Source organism: Eleutherodactylus coqui, chromosome 5, assembly GCF_035609145.1.
Source record: "Eleutherodactylus coqui strain aEleCoq1 chromosome 5, aEleCoq1.hap1, whole genome shotgun sequence".
Lineage (NCBI taxonomy): Eukaryota > Metazoa > Chordata > Amphibia > Anura > Eleutherodactylidae > Eleutherodactylus > Eleutherodactylus coqui.
The window spans coordinates 81,268,852-81,289,625 of NC_089841.1; the positions used below are offsets into that span (position 1 = coordinate 81,268,852).

General features: G+C 42.3%; 1 protein-coding gene across 3 annotated transcripts in view; it reads right to left on the reverse strand.

Moving 5' to 3' along the window:
• The window catches only part of PDE4D (phosphodiesterase 4D), a 647,997-nt gene that overhangs the window by 153,623 nt on the left and 473,600 nt on the right, over nucleotides 1-20,774 (reverse strand). For all 3 annotated transcript variants that reach the window (XM_066602773.1, XM_066602775.1, XM_066602774.1), the window contains exons 3-5: nucleotides 18,521-18,557; nucleotides 11,961-12,034; nucleotides 9,524-9,573 (exon numbers count right to left, since the gene is read on the reverse strand). In XM_066602773.1, coding sequence (XP_066458870.1) covers nucleotides 9,524-9,573; nucleotides 11,961-12,034; nucleotides 18,521-18,557 — 161 coding nt within the window. The remainder of the gene's footprint in view (nucleotides 1-9,523; nucleotides 9,574-11,960; nucleotides 12,035-18,520; nucleotides 18,558-20,774) is intronic.

A 20,774-nucleotide genomic window follows, 5' to 3' on the forward strand; every position in this document is an offset into this window, starting at 1 on the left:
CATGCACAGAATAAGGCCTCATATAGCAAAGTTTAACCTGACTTAACACTTTAAGATAGCTTTCTGTGCCACCGTTTATTTGTCTTTTCAATTGCTTTACAATAACTTTTGTTGCGTTAACCTGCCAAAAATTGTGCTATTGCATTTTTTTCCCCATTTCTCCCACTTTAAAATTTTTTAAAAGCCTTCTGCTACATTATATGGTATGTTAAAATGAACCATTAAAAAATGTTGCTTGTCCCACAAAAAACAAAAGTCCTCTGACAGCTACGGAACTGGACAAATAAAAGAGCTATTGTTTTTGTGAAAGTGCATAGAAAAAAAAGAGAAAAGAAAAAAAAGGGCTGCAGTGTGAAGGGGTTACGATAAAACTAGAATTACTTCTCAATGACCTAAAATAACTTGTCGAAAGTTATAACCGTCAACAGAAACTTTGCTATATCGGTATGTCAATAGGGCTGACTGAACACCAAATTTCTGCTGTGCCACAATTGTCTCTAAGGGTTAAATCTGCAATGAAAATCACAGAGATTCATTTTTCTGCTTCCTCGCTGCACCAAATCTTAAGTACAGAAGTTTGACGTGAAAATACCATCCAAGCATTTCATACAAGGACGATGTGAGTGCCAGCTACCAGATATATAGCTCCTCGGAAAAACCACATTCCAAAACAGAATTAGAGCCTTTGTAGGTGACAGATGACGTCACGGCAGTCTACACAAATTTGTAGGCCTTTAATCCACTTCCACCTTATTCCTCGGCAGTCTGCTTTCATTACGGAAAGTAAAGTCTCTTAAATAACAAGTCCTTATGTAACTGAAGAGCAGAGAGCAGCGTCCCATCTCCTCCTATAAATCCCAGCATAATTCCAGAGCAAACACTGAGCCAATGCCGAGTCCTGAACCGCCGAGACTTAGAATGAGCAAAGGAATTTCAGAAGCAGAATATTCATCATTACAGCATCTTTACCGGTGCAAATAAAATGGGGTAACAGTGGGTGGCACTCCAAGGGAGAGTGCTTTATCCACTATTTCATTATAATAACTGAAATGTAGGAGCCCCTATACACAGTGTACCCCACTAGAGCTGCAACAGTAGTTTCTATTAGCACTTGCCAACTTTTGAGAAGGGACATCAGGGAGTTTCTGTAAAGTGTACATATAGAACATGCCCCCCACTTCTTTAGCCCTAATGACATTGCATATTCTCTACCAGCATCTGATACACTTCAGCTGGTATTTCCCTCCATTCATCCTGCAAATGTCTGATGAGTTCGGTCAGGTAGGAAGGTAAAACATCCCCAGGCTCTAATGGAAACTCCACTGTACTTGAATGACACACTGAGACAATAGGCGTTCCCCAGGCCCCTCCACACCTAGGTACACCCATCTGATTTGAATATGGAGTAGCGCGATTCATCACTGCATAGATCGTTCTTCCATTGCTCAACTATCCAATGACAACGCTCCTTGCACCATAGTAAATGAATCGATGCATCTTCTTTAGTTAGTAGAAAGTGTGCCATGAGCAATATCCAATCTCATAGGGCCAAAGGAAGCCAACTAAGTATTAACATATGTAAGTAAATACTACTTCTGATTCTTGCTCAGGTGTCCAATTACTTTTGGTAGTATGGTGTATATAATCATCTTCATCACATCACAAAATGAATACAGACTGCAATCCAGGTATTGTAAGTGAATACAATCTACAGCCCCTAAATCCATGTTTCCCAGTTCCAGCCCTCAAGTACCCCTGTCAGGTCGTGTTTCCAGGATTCCCTTAGTATTGCACAGCTGATATTATCATCATCATCAGCACCTCGGAAATTGTCACAGGTGTTCACTCTATGGGATATCCTCAAATCATGACCCATTAGGGTACTTGAGAACTAGAGCTGACAAACACTGCCCTTAACTAAAGGCCCATTTACACGCTTTTATTGTGATTATTGCTCAAAACCATCATTTGAGCGATAATTGTCATATGTAAATGCTCCCATCTTTTACTCTTCGGCTGAATAACGATTTTTAGGTGAGCATAAAATCCATCATTCGGCCGGAGAGAAGACAACACAGACTGCATACTGTGTTTGCTGTCCATGGTACTGTATTCTCCATGGGAGCGCTGATTAGATTGTCTTCAGCTTGCAGCCCCCTATCAGAACAAAGGAGCTGAATGCAGAAAACACACCACCTGCTTTTCTCTGCATACAAGACCTGGAGGGCTCATTTACATGCAAATACAGGTGATGAGCTGCTAATGGACAAAAGTGTCCACTAGTAGTTTATGCAAAACAATTGCTCAAAATCTTTTGAACAATTATATTTGAGTGTAAATGGACCTTAATGCAGGCCACAAACCAGATCCTAAGGCCTAGCATCAGGGGGCTGTCTGCACTAATGTCTGAGGGGGAAGAGGGCTGCAGGAATGTGGGAGGAGAGTACACACTCATTGTCACAAAGATCCCTCCCCTAGAAGAAGTTGTTGCAATCGAATGAAACTTTCTCTGTGTGATTGTATTGTTGATATAAGTAAGTGAATTCAAACGGGTGACATCTCTTCTCTGTGTCGTAGAGGCGTCTAGTGGTCAACAAGCTCCACACAAGCAGAAGAAGAGGTCACTACACACAAGGAGCCCCGAGAGCCTTTTATAGGCCATGGGGGGAACCACTCTTAGAGCCTCCGATGGTATCGCAGCTGTAATTATTTTCATATCAGCTTGAGATGTAATTTGGCAGCAAAACAACAATTTCTTCTAGGGGCTGGATTTTTTTTATTGACAAAGTGTATTTTAAAGAGGAGCCTGGGAGATATGTCTGCTCTTATGGGAGATTTTGCCTTTTCCACAAGTCTCAGACATTCTGGAAGAATTGGCAAGTACAGTATGAGCATTAGAATGTTTTTGCTGGCGCATAACCTGACAAGACGGTGTGTGAACATACTATATCCTTATTCTCATGGGGCTATCCTTTCTATCACTTGTCACCTATAAGACCTGTGGACATGCCAATGCTCTATTCTTGTAATGGATGCGGAATATCGCGGATCATCCGCGCAGGTGACAATTGTCGATTCCACAATCCAATTCCAGTTGTGTGAGACCGGCCTAATACTGCCATGCAATGCACACAGTAGTGCTGTATAGTAAACAGATAAGTGCTACACAAATTCCCAAACAACATTGTTGTAGACTGCCAAAATAATGCCACTCTGCAGTAGTAATGTAAACATATATGGGCTCATTTACTAATACTGTAACATTTTTCTGGTGGTTTTTGATTGGACTGAACTCACACAGAAATCAACATATTGATTTCAATGATTCTATTAACATGGGCGGTTTAGAAAAAAACACAGCGTGTCCCATCTTGGTTCTATCTTGGCCATGAATCACCCTTTCCAGTCGATGGGTATGCTAAAAAAAATAAAAAAAATAAAATGCATTGCAGTTGCATCGTATGCAAGTGTTCAGTGACAACCATTGACTTCAATGAGAGTTTTCAAACGATATCAACTGGGCCACCTTCCATTTTTTTTTCTTCAAATGAGTGAAAAATGGAATTGCATTCAGATTGCATGAAAATTTCACAAAAAAAGAGTCTCTTTTTCATGGATCAAATTTGCACTAATCCGTATGAAAAAGCAAACTTAAGACTAGGCAATCTTCAAATGTGTCTGATTTATCACAGCAGCTCTACGAAATAATAAATCTGTTACACTTTCAGGCCTCGGTCACACGGGCGATTTTCCGTGCGATCTGCGCATGCGATGTGCGATTTTATAAAACCATTGCTTTGCAATGGTATCGGACACATGAGCGCTTTTTATGCGCTCGTCCGATAAATTATAGAACAGAAATCGCAGATCGCACCTATCTGCGATTCCTGTTCTCTTCTCTATATGCGCTCAATGGGGCCGGCGGCAGCAGCGCCGACCCCATTGAGAACATATACTAGACAAATCATTCTCCTCTGCCACAGCTGTAACAGCTGTGGCAGAGAAGAATGATGTTTGCCCATTTGCTGAGAGCTGCCCCTGATTGGTCCCTGCGCTGAGCCAATCATAGGCACCACTCACTCACCCATTCATGAATTCATGAATGGGTGAGTGAGAGCTGCCTCTGATTGGCTCAGCGCAGGGACCAATCAGAGGCAGCTCATTCAGCAGGCGGAGATTTTAAATCCCCGGCTGCTGAATACTACAGAGAGCAGTTCAGGAGAACTGCCGGCCGGCGCGGCTGAACTCCGTCTGCCGGGACAAGGTGAGTATATATTTTGTTTTACTTTTTACACATTTCTGGATGAATTTCAGGGAAGGGCTTATTTTTTTAGGCCCTTCCCGAAAATTCATCGTGAGATCGCCCGCAGCCCATTGCTTTCAATGGAGCCGGCTGTATTGCCAGCTCCATTGAATTCAATGCGCTGGACAGCACTGCACTGCTCAGGCCCGTTTCTAATGAAACGCGGCTAGGAGCAGATTTTTCGGGCAATTTTTCGGCCCCGGTCACGCGATTTGCGGATGCGCATCCGTCATGCGATCCGCAAATCGCGAGAAAAAATGCCCGTGTGACCGAGGCCTAAGTCTGTCTAGTCTAAGTTCAAGCCATCTTTTAGTTGCCCTAATTTACACCACAAATTGCATCAAAGTTTTGACACAATTTCTTCAATTTGGAGTAATTTAGGCCCCATGATAAGTTCTTGCAGTGAGGCTGTGGCTGCCAGCTGGGTGTTGCCACAGGCCCTCTGGCATGGCCTATAGCTGTTTGGCCTACAACCTGTGAGTGGAAGCTAAAGAAGATGATTTGCAAGTTCAAGTCTATTCCCATGTTGTCGGGATCCATGGAGTTTCAGCCCCAGATGTCTGACTACCCGCGTGCCCTGTGATCGCTGCAGTCATGAGCACGTGTATCGCATCTTTCAATGCCAGGGACTTGTTGTAAGGACTCTGTTCAGTCGCCTATGTGGGTGGAAATCTGCGGGCCTTGTCTATATTTGCCTAGTGCGACACAGAGGAGCTGCTGGATAAAGTCGGGCTACCCACTGAAGTACGTGGATTTCACAAAGACTCAATATGGCCATTTGTGGGATCGTTTATGCTCAAGTGCTTCTGATTTCTCGAATTGTTATTGTAAACTTAATAAAAGACAGTCCTCGATAACTAGTCTTAAAGGGGTTGTCTGCCCTCATTTATCACAGATCACCTATCCTAGGTCATCAGTAGTTGATGGACAGGGGTCCACCTCTTGGGACCCCTATCTATCAGCTGATCATCCAGCCAGCTGTAGTGGATAGCGGTCCGGTTGTTGTCATCAGTGGTCACCGCAGGAAGTACTAGCACCAGCTTCATTCCCATTGAAATCAATAGGAGTGCTAGCAACCCCTTTAAGAAGTGCAGTTACTACGGACTGTTGTGGAACATTTAAAAGCCCAACACCTCCGATATCTCGTCAGATCTCTTTGATTGTTATAGTAAACCATTGCAGCATCATGGCAGGTCTGCTGCGTTTTCTGCCACGCATTGGCAGGCACGGCCCAGGGGCTATAACCTGTAGGATGATGCCAGAGTCAACACACTGGGAGGAGAGACGTTCCTCCCTACCTTGAGCGTGCCGCCAGCAATCAGGAGGCAGCGTCGGAAACAAGTGAGCCCCTATCCTCGAACCTAGGAGAGGGCCCCAACACCACCCAGGGGCCCCTCCTTTTACATTCAGCCCACATGCCCTTCAGCTATTTAGTCTGTGGATACAGGATCCTGTAGTCTTCATGTATGACCATGCCCTCTATGTATAGGTGGAGGGTGTGCTCGGGGTGCCCCCGTCACACACAGAAGTTATGTATTTCAGTTTGCCTATTAAAATTCATCCAGTACAAACTGTATTACTGCAAGGCATTTCAGATTGGCAGCTGGATCACATCTGGCGCCTGCTGGTACAGGGCAAGTGGTTTATTACTTGGCACTGGGGATGTTTTGAAAACACTCAGTGTAATATGGGCCGAATGCCAGATCACTGGATTTATGGCAGCGCACATAGCCAGCTGTGTATAATATCATCCATTATAAAAAAGGAGTCAGAAGAGGGTTGTGCGCTGATTATTACTACTACTTTATACACTTCTTGTAGGATCCGGATTGTATGAACTTGTAGTGACACTGTCAGCTATTGGTCGCTATTACTACCAGCTCGAAATAAATGACCGCCAAGTGTATTCCACATCACGTATCTGCCATCCAATGTATGTACCCAGTACATTACACTGCATAATGATCGTTGCATAATCTATAGCCGTAGCGGTCTCATTTATACTTGCATCTGACAGGCGGTAATCCTCATGTCTCCCTAAATTGCTGAGTAATCTGCAATCTGCAGTTAGAGATTAGGAAATAGATTTGATGCCAGGGTGCCCAGCAGTCATTTACAATGCCATCCTCCAAAGATTGCACTGGTCAGAGAGTAATCACAACAACCAAGTTATACTAGCTCTCTGCTGACATCTAGTGGACAGAAGTGGGCACAGCAACTGAACGGTTTGATATAATGGAGTGCTGAGTTTCCCACTTGGCGCAGCACATTTTTATATCCCAAATCTTTGGCAGGCACACTTTTCTCTTTGAAGAATTGTGTAGTTTGAGGAAGGGTTTCTTGAACCAAAGTCAGAATTGGATCTAATAGGAAGGAGAAGTAGAATTCCAATTCCTTTTATATCCACTCCTATCTTTGGCTCAAAACACACTTTTTGTGCAATTTTCATGTATGATTTGTACGAGCTTTATATTAGTTTTTCACGCAGGTTTAAAAAATAAAATAAAACTCATAAATGTACAGGCTCTGCGCTTCTTTGTTTTTTTTTAATGTTCCCTATGGTTAATGACGTTAAAAAAGGATCACATTCACATCATGTGAGTGCAATCTATTTTTTTTTTTTTAAACTAAGTGGATCTGTTGACTTGAATGGGTCAGAAAAAAAATCTAAGAAAAATAGGATATTCTTTTTTTTTTTTTAATTATTCTTTTTTTATTGTTTACTTGGACTATCTATCCAAGTAAACATACATCTATATGAATATCTCCATTCAAATCAATGTGTTCCATTTTCGTGCCATTTTGGTTTGATTTTTTTCAGCCCCAAAATAGCTTAAAAAAAAAAAAAAATCGCCTTTGAAGCAAGACTTGGTCAACACTCGTACACTGTACAAACCACATTAGAAAACGTCAGAAATATACCAATTTTTTAATATACTAATAAATGAACAGACAACTTAAGTTGTAGCAGAGCCAAGGTGGTCAATTCAGAAACTTTAAAGGGGTTGTCATTAAATTTTAGTATTAATGACCTATCCTCATGGAGATATGGCTATGCCTGCAGTACCAAACCAGGCCACTGCAATGCGGACAGTGTGATCTGCTTCCAACATTGTACACACTGACAGTGGGCCCGGGATCAGCTGAGCGGCAGGAATCCTGACTGATGGAACCCTGCCACTCAACTACTTATGACCTGTCCTAAGGATAGGTCATAAATAGTGAAAGTATTTAAAAGTGCAGCAACTCAGTTACTGTATCATGGGCAGCTCCTTGAAATGGCTGGAGTGGTGGTGCACATACATATCCATCATTCTATTCGTTTGGGGAGCTTCGGAAGCCCCGTTCTCATGATCAGTGGGAGTCTCAGGAGTCTTACCCCCCACCGATCAGACAGTGATCCCTTGTCCTGTGGGCATATATCTAGTTCAGCACTATGCAGCAATTCCAGCAATCTCATTGGTGGTTTGGCTTGTGTGATTCAACCTCATTGGTTGTTGGGATTCCCTGATTCAACCTGATTGGTTGCTAATGCCGAACTGGGGTTTAATATAGATATTGTCTAGCCACAGGACACATATAACTTATTTTGGTAGGACAACCCCTTTCATGGAAATAATTAGGCTATTGCATGTGTTTTGCTTACTAGTTTTACTATATATATATATATATATATATATATATATATATCACTGCTGCTATCTGAACTCATTGTCATCGTTATACACAAATAAAAAAGTTCACTAACAAATCAAATTTGCAACCAACTAACAAGCAGCTCACACCTGGTGATCTACAACCGGCCTTATCACATATGGTATCTACATAAGACATATTATTATTGATGGACTGTGATCAACAGCATTGCAAAATAGTTCCTAAACTCACAGCATTGCAATAAAGGGGACATGGAATAAGAAGCAGGCTGAACATAATCCCAAAGTAAAAAAGAAAGCAATCTATGGAACTGTGGAACTATTTTTTGTTTTACACTTTCCTACTAAAAGTAATTGGACCCCTGAGCACAAATCTATAGTAGCATTTATTTCCATATATTACTTAGTGGGGCTCCTTTGGCCCTAATGACATTGGATAATCTCCGTGGCAGACTTTCTACTAACGTCTGATAGACTTCAGCTGGTATTTCCCTTTATTCATCCTGCCAACAGCTGGTGAGTTCTGTCAAAAAAGATGGACGCTGTTCATATTTCCTGACCTGACGTTCCATTTTTTCCCAGATCAGTAGGGTTCAGGTTGGGACTCTGTGTAGCCAGTCCAATTGTTGAACATCCATATCCTTAAACCAGCATAAAACTGCATAGGATTTGTGACGGTGTGTTGTCTTGTTGGAAGTATTGCTGATCATTCCCAGAGTATTCCCACATTGTCAGCAGCACATGAGGTAAAAGGTGTTTCCCAGGCTCTTCCACACCCAGGTATGTCCACTTGATGTGAAGATGGAGTAGTGCGATTCGTCACTCCATAGAATGTTCTGCCATTGCTTAACTGTTCAATGCCGACACCATTGTAAATAAACTATGAGAGAACTCGCTAGACGTTTGCAGGATGAATGGATGGAAATACCAGCTGAAGTCTATCAGACATTAGTAGAAAGTATACCACAGAGAGAATCCAATGTCATCAGGGCCAAAGGAGCCCCACTAAGTATTAACATATAGAAATAAACACTACTTGTGATTCTGCTCAGGTGTCCAATTATTTTTGGTAGGATAGAGTATACAGTAGTTACATCTTAGTTAACTGCATATTATAAACTGCACCTGTCTTCTTCTGTGACACTGGATTTGGTTCACTTAATGAATTAAACTGTCTATGTCATTACATTAATTTCAGCCACGTTTTACTAGTGCAGCTCTTGCATTAGAGCCCATAGCCCAAGGCATCCGAGCAATGCCTCCAATATTTCCTCATCGTGAATAATAAGCCTACAGTATGTGTATACATATATACTAGTATAACAAACTGCAGCCAATTAAATTAATATCCATTTTTGTTACTTATATCCAGTGATCATGGATGGAGCATACGACGTATGAGGCAAAATAGTAGATATTCCTAAGAGAGTCACAACTTAAAAAACCAAACATTTACTAACATGAACATCTGAAAATATAGCCATTTATGCCAAACACTAACACCGTCCTAGAGATTCCTGATTTATGTAGAACTCCACAATTGTCACCAGATGCTGCGTCTTACCTGGTATAGTTGCTTTGTTGATGGATGGTTGGTTACACATTGCTGATCTCCTATAATTAAGACATAATAGAAGGTATTATATATCAACTCAGGAATGCAACAGGAGAGCAAGCAGTGCCATCTGGTGGCCATGTAGCTTAATTACTAGCACATTTCTATGGACAAAAACTTTGTACTGTGTACATTGAGTGAGTTATAAATTCTTAACCCCTTAATACCCAAGTTGCTCTGGGGCGTGATACATTTTTTGAGATTTTTCTTCCCCCCCCCCCCCCCCCCCGATTGGACAAGGTTTTTATTTTTAGGTTATTAAAATGATTTCCAGTTTGTTTTACTTTGTTTTCCATGACAAACAGGGGCTTAATATTTTGCCATCTCTTACCAATAGCACTTGCTATTTTTTTAAGGAATATTGGACGTTTGAGTGATAAAAGTAAAAACACTTTTTTTCATATTCAAAGTTATTTTTTTTCCAATGAGTTTTTTTTTCTTAACTTTTTTGTTCCCAAAGCAGTCCATACTGGTGTAACTGTCACTGTCAGGGATGCACTTGGTTAGATCCAGAAGTGTGGTCATGCAACCTGTCTACCTGTGAGCATATGATGGCTGGGACCAATGGTGGCAGTGGCAGCTCTGCTGTCTCCACTGCATACAGAGCGCTCATATAAGTGCTGTGTATAGAACGGTCAGAAAGGCAGAAGCAGTCAAATCTGACAGCCAAGCACCCGACCCATTGGCTCTGCAATCTCTCATGCAAGAGCAGGGTATCCTAGAATAAGGCTCATTAATGACCACAGGTAAAAAGGCGCACCGCCTGTCATTAAGTAGTTAATTACCTTCAATATGCAGTCTTGCCCATCAAGAACAATAATAAAAGCGCATTAATCTTATTACTACTAGTCTTTAGGCTAAGGATAATTACAGGAACAATTCATTAAACCTATTAAGGAAAGTTATGTCAGTTGAGGTTAATTGAAGTTTGGAGACTCTTCTGACCCTAGACAGACTGGGTGCAATAACGTGCTTGTCAGCGTGTGTTTTACCTGTGGCTGCAAGGCGATTTTCATGCACAAATTCTTGGCATTGCTTCTGTGAAATTAGGATTTTCACACAAGATAGAGGATCCCAAATGTTTCCTATTGATTTTAATGGGAAACATGGCACTTGCATGTACATAGCACAGCGTGTGAGTGCCATGCGATGTCTTATTCGCACATGTTTTGCGCTTGTGTGTATGTAGCCTTAAAGGCGTTGTCTCACTTCTACCAATTGATGACCTATCCTCATCATAGGTCATCAGCAGCCGATTGGGACAATTCCGATGCCCAGGACCCCCACAGATCAGCCATTCTCCAGAGCCGCTGTTCTAATGCACAGAGCTGCTAAGTAGCTGGAAGCAGACAGCTCTGTACATTGTGCAGTGGTGCGGACTGATATTGCAGGCTGAGTCTTTAAGAAGTGAATGGGTACAGTTAAAAGTAGGACAAGCCTGGTCAATAGAAAAGCCTAATGATTTTCTTGTGTCTCTCTTGCTTTTCTTTGATGTGTGCCATAGTAATTTTACTGAACTCAAAGGGCCTTTTCCACAATAACAGCCGGGTGACTCGTTACTGAAGCCGGACTGTCGGAACTTCCGCAGATGTTTAGAATGAGTGTCGCCGTGCCAGGTAAAACACAGCGCCCCTTACACATTGTCAGTGTTTAAACAGCATCACTCCAGACTTATGGTGCATTATATGGCCATTCTTATCACGTGACTTTTGTGCACAGAACCCATTATATACATGTGTGGTTTTTTCTCTCAATGCAGCGAGAGGGGTAGACTGCAGAATGTCCTGTTTTGGGCAATTCTGTTCAGGACTCACTAGTTATTCCCTATGGGAATACTGCATCACACTTGAATGTAAATGCCGGTTTCATGCAAGTGCGATTTTTCTATTTTTACTATTGAAACAACAAACGAAAATCGCAAGCGCAACAATGCAAAACATGTATCACTATTGCAAGGAAAATCACATGTTTGCAAGTGCGATATCGGTCCTCGTTTCTCGGTAAATACTTGTATTTTCTATGAAACAACAATTCTAGAGCATCTTTATTTAAACTGCTGCATCGTTCTGTTCCTCCATTATTCTTCTGGGAAATATACGAATGAATTGCATGGAAAATAGTGGCTAAGCATATATGTATTCCACAAGTCCAATTATTCTAGTGAGGGTAACCCGCAGTGAAGAGGAGCTCACAATCGGCAGGGGTCTCAGCATTGAGACCTTCACTGATCGGTAACTTATTCCCTATCCTGTGGTAGGGAATAACTTGTAATCTTGGTACAACCCCTTTAACAGATGTGACTCAGCTTACAATGCAAAGTGGCATTTCTACTGCGGGAAATTACTTTTTGACAGTTTTTGAGGATCTTCACATAATCATCACTTACTTGCTGGGTGCTCGATCTTGCAGGTTAGTTAGTGCAGCAAAATTATTCCTTACAGTACGGAGACTGGCCAGTACCTAGAGGGTGAATGATAAATAAGTCAGAAGGCGCTGTTATACAATCAATGGAAATACTGCAAACACTTGCAAGTAATACCGTAGCTACATATGAGACCATGGCTGCAAGGCTTCCCATATGTATTTATGGGAGGCCCCACTAAGTAGAACATATGTAAATACTACATCTGATTCCTGATCAGGTGTCCATAAATATATTTGGACACCTGAGCAGGAATCAGAAGTAGTATTTACATATGTTATACCTAGTGGGGCCTCCTTTGACCATAATGACATCACATACTCGCTGTGGCATACTTTTTACTAACACTAACGTCTGATACACTTTAGCTGGCATTTCCCTCCATTCACCCTACAAACGTCCGGTGAGTTCTCTTAAAAATACGGACGCTGTTCACATTTTATGACCTGATGTTCTAGTTTATCCAAAGATGTTCAGTAGGTTCAGGTCGGACTCTGTGCAGCCAGTCCAATTGTAGAATGTCCGCATCCTCAAACCAACATAAAACAGTATTGGATTTGTGACGGTGCGTTATCTTGTTGGAAGTATTGCTGACCATTGTCAGGGTATTGCCACACTGTTGGCAACACATTATTGTCTAGAATGTCAATGTTCATGATTCTTGCCAGTACAACCAACAAACCAAAACTACACTTAACTGTTGGCACAACAAAAGGTGTTCTTCAGGCATCCTCCACACACAGGTACCTCCATCTGATTTGAATATGGGCTAACATGATTCATCACTCTATAGAACATTCTTTAATTGCACAACTGTCCAATGACAACGTTCTTTGTACCAATGTAGATGGGCCAATGCATCTTCTATGAGAGAACTTGCCAGACGTTTGCAGGTTGAATGGAGGGAAATACCAGCTGAAATTTATCAGATGTTACTAGAAATTATGTCATGAAGAGAATCCAATGTCATTAGAGCCAAAGGAAGCCTTGCTAAATATTAACATATGTAAATAAACACTACTTTTGATTCTCCTGTCCAATTAGTTTTGGAAGAATAGAATTTGCCCTGAGAGGAAAACTCTTTAATTGAGAATTAAACCCATTTCTTTAACATATATAGTGAATAAGACAATGTCATTGTGTTAATTCTAAGCATAAGGAAATAATGCATTAGTGTGGGATCTACAGTAGTTTCCTGGTGCTAACTTTAGCAGAAAGTCCCTGATGCCTGTAATACAGTGCAATGACCATGGTGTCAGCTGTCAATGATCTAGCTATGGTGACCAGTTTCAATAATGCATCCTCATGTAGAAGTGATTATAATGCAGGCAAGAAACACATATGACAAGTTACTGGCAGAAGTGACCCACTTAATGTAAGATATGCAAATCTAATGCCCTAAGTACATGTGCACATAATAGATCTAGTGCCATATAAACAGATACAATTATAGTCCCGTAGATGAAGACTTTTTTTTCATTCTATGGATAATAATTTATTTCAAATATGTAATCTAAGATCTAGTTTATACACATTTGCAAGATGTAAGTGTATTCTTTCAAATTGCCACTAGATGGCAACAACAATCAATGTTCTTGACATACAACTGAAGTACTGTAAAGGTTACTGGATGCATTTACAAGATTCTGTCTACATCAGCAATGTAAAGAAAAGAAAAAGCAACAATATCTAAGGCCACCTGCACACGGCAGGGCCGGATTCCGCATGCGGAATCCTGCACTGGGAGCAGCGGCGTCCGCATGTACCTGTTACTTCTGTCTCTGTACTGTGGATTTTTTATATATTTTTTTTAATCTCCTGCTTTTCCAGCAATGTGATTGCGCAAGGGCTGCGGATCAGACTGCTTCCATTGAATCCGAACAAAAATGGAGCATGCTGCGATTTTTACAGAAACCGCAATTGGTTTTCGCAAGTGTGTAGGAAGAATCGATTTCCAATAGCATGCTATGGATGCTATTTGCTGCGGATTTCGCAGCAAATATCCATCTGTGGGCAGGAGCCCTAAAAGGCGCACATCCAAAAAAATAAAAAAAAAACTTTTATTAAAAAACACTGTAGAGTACATATAGAAATATTTAAAAACAGAAACTCCCTATACAATATAGGGCAGATGGACCTATGCAATCAGAACTATAACAAACTATAGCAAAAAATAAAGAAAGAAAGAACAGACTGCACATGGCTAGTCTCCCCCCGCGCATCGCTATACTCTGTGCGTGCTTTTTACAGATTGTGTTGCTTTTTCTTTTTTATATAGTGATTTTGACACAATAGCAGCACCCCATTTTGTATATTGTGGTCCCCTCTTTTGGTCTGTCTGGTATATCAATGTGGTGACTTCCATTTATAAGGGAAACCACAATGTGACACCGCTTGGGTGCTTTGACAGGAACAAAATAGCAGCAGGTTATAGACAGAACCAACAACGCAAATGTGAACAGAGCCTGGAAGTCAAATAAGGCACGACTAGATTAAAGCTGACTCTACAACTTGGATAGCTGCCGACAGCTATTCTTTCCACTAAGCTTCCCCCATAGACATGTAATGTATGTTCCACTCTATGGGGTAGAAGGGAGTAAGCTGCTGCCAGACAGCTCTAGTGGTGGCATATCTACCAGCAGAACAAAAGGGGCAGGCAGGCTGAAATTCAGCACCCCCAATCCTCCTTTACTCCAATATCTGCCAATTAGCGAATATGACCATGTTTTTTGTATTTTTCTTCTTCATTATGTGCATCATTACAAACGCAGAGATAATGCGTTTTTAGTTTTTTTAACGTAGTAAAGGGGTAAAGGTGGGGTTCTGACTCTTTCCGTCATTTTATTTTTTTTTACTATTTTTTTTTCTTTTTTTTAATGATTTAAATGTTTAGTTTTGCCCCACTAGAAGACTTGATTATCCCTATATTTTATGACTCTTCTAAAACCCTACTATACTTCAATAGTCAGCAGGGAGGGAGAAATTACCGGAGCGTTGTATGCTATGCTATTTCCGTAATTCCAATGGAAGTCAAATGGGACTTATGCAAACATTGTAGCATAGAAAGCTATGCTGTTTCCATTGCTACACTGTTTGCATAGTTCCCATTGACTTTTTGGAAGTTTTCAGGGCCACTTTGAGCATAAGACAAACAGCGCACCTGCACTTCAAGCTTCTGTGCTGGTCCGAGCTGGATGTGAAGCGCTATGGCAGCGCAGGCCTCCCACTGATTTCAATGGGAGTGAAGCTAAGGCTCACTCTTCATCCGCTGATGCTAACATCTGGCCCTCAACACTGGACAGCCCGGCCAGACAATGAGCTGATGGATGGTGGTCCTGAGCATCAGACCCCCATCTATCAACTTCTGTACCTTTCTAGCATATACACAACTAAAGGATAGGTCATCAGTGGAAAAGAAGGCAAACAACCCCTTAATACCATTGCTAATTCTGAGCTGAGTGGTGGTCCTATACCGGTACCCCTGTATGTACAGCCATGCACCGATTGTTGTCAATCACAGATAGGACCACCCATTGGACTGTTCAGCTCAGAATGAGCAGAGGTATAATAATGAATCTTTCCCCATAAAACTATATATCAGTCCGCTCGGCTCCTCCTGCTCTGTAACATCATGCCTGCAGTTTGGGCTGCATGTTCCAGCTGACATGTTCCTTTAATCGTTAGTACAACCCTGCTGATGGTTTCTGTATCCTTCTAGTATACACAACCTGAATTTGCCTTTAGTGAGCCTCTGTGCCCTCCTCCTTTAACAAAACCTATGTCTTTTGTATAGTAATATATGCAATAGTAATGCTACATAAAGATATCCAAACTTTGTGCTGGTGAAGTAAATCTCCCACGAGCCATGTGTATTGCCCCTGTTAGCTCTAACATGTATTATACAGCGAGAGTCCTAACCTGAAACATCTGCATTTGATTATCAGGAAATAATTTTAATCATATAACTGGGAAGAGACAATCTAATCTCAGAACAGATTTTAAAGGGCAGAATGGAAACCTGAGCGGTCAGTAGACCTGCAGGCTACACCCCTGCATTAATAATTGCATCGTACAGTCAGGATTTACAGAGAAAAACTCATCTTATTTAATCTCTTCTATTGATTAGTCATTGTACCGCCTCTAGCTTGGATACAAGATGTGATACGGGTGTGCATGGAGGCTCTAGTACCCTGTTGTACCGCCTCTAGCTTGGATACAAGATGTGATACAGGCAGGCATGGAGGCTTTAGTACTCTGTTGTACCGCCTCTAGCTTGGATACAAGATGTGATAGGGGTGTGCATGGAGGCTCTAGTACCCTGATGTACCCACTCTAGCTTAGACACAAGATGTATCCAAGCTAGAGGCAGTACAACAGGGTACTAGAGCCTCCATGCCTGCCTCTATTACAAGATGTGATACGGGTGGACATGGAGGCTCTAGTACCCTGTTGTACTGCCTCTAGCTTGGATACAAGATGTGATACGGGTGTGCATGGAGGCTCTAGTACCCTGTTGTACCGCCTCTAGCTTGGATACAAGATGTGATACAGGCAGGCATGGAGGCTTTAGTACTCTGTTGTACCGCCTCTAGCTTGGATACAAGATGTGATAGGGGTGTGCATGGAGGCTCTAGTACCCTGATGTACCCACTCTAGCTTAGACACAAGATGTATCCAAGCTAGAGGCAGTACAACAGGGTACTAGAGCCTCCATGCCTGCCTCTATTACAAGATGTGATACGGGTGGACATGGAGGCTCTAGTACCCTGTTGTACCGCCTCTAGCTTGGACACAAGATGTAATACAGGCAGGCATGGAGGCTCTAGTACCCTGTTGTACTGCCTCTAGCTTGGATACAAGATGTGATACGGGTGGACATGGAGGCTCTAGTACCCTGTTGTACCGCCTCTAGCTTGGATACAAGATGTGATACAGGCAGGCATGGAGGCTTTAGTACCCTGCTGTACCACCTCTAGCTTGAATATAAGATGTGATACGGGTGGGCATGGAGACTCTAGTCCCCTGTTGTACCACCTCTAGCTTGGATACAAGATGTGATATGGGTGGGCATGGAGGCTCTAGTACCCTGTTGTACCGCCTCTAGCTTGAATATAATATGTGATACAGGTGGGCATGGAGGCTCTAGTACCCGGTTGCACCGCCTCTAGCTTGGATATAAGATGTAATACAGGTGGACATGGAGGCTCTAGTACCCTGTTGTACTGCCTCTAGCTTGGATATAAGATGTGAACCGGGTGGGCATGAGGCTCAAGTACCCTGTTGTACGACCTCTAGCTTGGATACAAGATGTTATACGCGTGGGCATGGAGGCTCTAGTACCTTGTTGTACTGCCTCTAGCTTGGATATAAAATGCGATACGGGTGGGCATGGAGGCTCTAGTACCCTGCTGTACCGCCTCTAGCTTGGATATAAGATGTGATACGGGTGGACATGGAGGCTCTAGTACCCTGTTGTACCCCCTCTAGCTTGGATAGAAGATGTGATATGGGCGGGCATGGAGGCTCAAGTACCCTGTTGTACTGCCTCTAGCTTGAATACAAGATGTGATATGGGCGGGCATGGAGGCTCAAGTACCCTGTTGTACTGCCTCTAGCTTGAATACAAGATGTGATATGGGCAGGCATGGAGGCTCAAGTACCCTGTTGTACAGCCTCTAGCTTGGATATAAGATGTGATACAAGTGGGCATGGAGGCTCTAGTTTGGATACAAGATGTGCTAGAGACGGGCATGGAGGCATACTGGTTCTGTATGGTATCCTGCGGCATACCGGTCCACATCTGCTTTAAACACAGCCTCTAGATCATACAAATTTGTAGGCTGTTGAAGTTGGCGTCCCAGATAATCCCATACATGTTCTATTGGTGATAAATCTGGTGACTGGGCAGCCACGGATGTGTGACAATATTGTGTAGACATTCCTGTGACATCTTGGTGTGTGTGCGGTCGAGCATTATCCTGCTGCCTCTTGGAAGCCGCCATGAGAGGAACACATGTGGCTGCAGGATGTCCTGAACATATCGCTGAGCTGTCATTGTCCCTCCTACCACTACTAGGGGTGATTGACTTTTGCCCACCCAGACCATCATACCAGTAGGGGGCAGTGTGCCGCTCCACAGCAAATAAGGGAAAACAAAAGAAAGAAGGGCGGGGAAAAACTGTAAGGCCGTGTTAAATGTATAAAATGATTCTAGATATGTGGTAAGAGAGTAGAATGAAGATTACGGTGGTGGAGGTGCCGCCTGACCAGATAACGCCCCACTTAGGTGGGTGTGGATAGGCAACAAATTAAGACAATAAGACTGGTGGTAGTGGTGCAACACTCCAAGCTAAAACATATTCACTGCGTATTTACGTAGTCTCATTGGCTATAATTGGACATGCTGCATTTTTGTTCATGCGTGTGAAAAACACCGGTCTGAATACCATAATGCCCTATAAGAGACAAGTCCATTCAGCTCGCTCTTTCATAACAGGGTGATACGTGATGTTAAACTAACTCACCTGAGCAAATGGTGTTACAATCAAGTCATCTCCATGTCTGTAAGATAAAGAGAAAACTATTTAGAAGAGCATATAAATACATACAATACAGATGCTGCACTTTGTATAACCCCTCATTTTTGAGATTATTATGCTATCAGTTAAATGCAAATAGGCCTGCTATGTGTACTCGGGGTATTTTGGATCATGTCCCATCATGTCCAGTTTTCTCCAAATACTTAAGGCTGGTTTAGACACAACGATTCTCGCTCAAAAATGGCTCAAAAAAGTCTTTTGAGCGAGAATCATTGGGTCTAACTGCACGGACATCGTGCAGTTTTCGTTAACGAGTCGCTAATAATTCTCCTTCAGCTGCGCCGAGTTCACAATGCGATACCGCTGATACTATTGTTTCAGCTGGTATGCCGCTCCGTAAACACACTTTCTTTTCTAAGGTATGCAGCTGTCCAGCTGTCTTCTGTATACCCCGCTCGGAGCGCTCAGCTGTATACCAGCTGTGCACTCCATGAAAACTGCAGGTTTTTTGCGGGCACCCCGGCAGTGATTTTAAATATAAGCCCTTCCCTGAAAATTATCAATAGCTAGTGTAAAAAAAAAAAAATATATATAATATATATATATATATATATATATATATATACACATATATATATATATATACATATATATACAGTCACCTCTCCACCTTGGCTGTCATTCAATGAATGGCCGAGCGCTGCCTGTGATTTGCTGAGTGCTCAGCCAATCGGATACAGCTTTGTTTAGCAGGCAGAGATTTTAAAACCCCACCTGATGAAAGAACTTCAAAGCGGTACAGGGAGAAGACCCGGCTACATGCAGCTAAGCCCTGGTAGTGGCAGAGAAGTGAGTATATGTTTTTTATTTTTCCCACATGCTATGGATACTTTTCAGGGAAGCGCCTATATTTACAGCCCTTCCCTGAAAATCACTGCGGGGTTGCCTGTGTTCTGCATACCGTGCTCGGAGCACTCAGCTGGGTACCAGCTGAGCGCTCCGAGAAGACAACAGCTCTATGCAGAAGATAGCGGTCCCGCTTGTCTTCTGCCTACAGCGTGCCTTCATTTACACACTTATGCAAGGTGAATGCTCAAAACTGTCACTCAAACTGCCGTTTGAGCAGATTTTGAGCGATCATCTTGCCGTGTAATGTACACAATGATTATTGCTCAAAAGTCACTAAAAAGACATTTTTTGAGCGATAATTGTTGTGTCTAAATGGGGCTTTAGTGTAGTTCCTATCTCCATGAGTGGGTCACCGGTTGGTGTAATCTAAGTGCTTGCTGTGTGCTATGAGCAAATCAGTTATTTTCTCATTACTGCTCCCCCCAAGGAACAAGCTGCAGCTGCATCCCGCACCTTTTCCCTCACCATTGTCTTCCTCTTTACTCTAGAATAAAAACTTCTGACATGTCAGAAGTTATGATCAATGGGGGCTTAGATGCCACGACCCCCATCGATCACTAAAACAAAGGCAGATGTGCTCACCTGAATAACAAAATTGCTTATGTCATCTAAAGGGGCCACATGTGACAGCTCACCTAAATGTGATCAGGACACGTGACTACTTGTGGCACCCTGTGTTAGGACTATATCAGGGTCGTGTGTTACAGGGCTACCGTGGGTTGGCCTTGTCAGGACAGTTTCTCCACTTCTCTCTCCATTCAGGACAGTGTGGCAAGTAGGACATAATGCGGTCAGTGAAACTTTTTATTAGTCACAGGAAAAGCAGGACTTTCAGCACTTTCATGAATAAAAGGTGGCTTTTATTGTATCTTCTTAAAAGGCAACATGGTGGGAAATAGAAGATGAAAAGGAACGCTAACATGTTTCAAGCCGTAATGTCCTGGCTGGAGCCAGCATTTCCTTCTCTGCACGAGGACTGATTGAATCCTGCAGTGGTGAGCTGGATATTTTTTGGTCCTGATCTCTTTACCAGATATGCCACATTTGTGGAACTATATTACCAGATGGCAATTGATATTGCGGACATCTAAAGGGTCCAGCTGGTCATAGAGGGGCATCTCTGACAACAAGTGTAAGATCGTTCTGACATTATATGTACTTTCCATCTTGCTACATTTATAGACTCTGGTCATTGTGTTCATAATGTTAGTTTGTTCATTTTAATTTACTGTGTACATAATTTTGTGCATATAAGACACCATTGATACATTTGCCTGTTCAAAGTTAAGCATAAAACATTTTATATATCACTCACTTCTGTTGTTAGGGG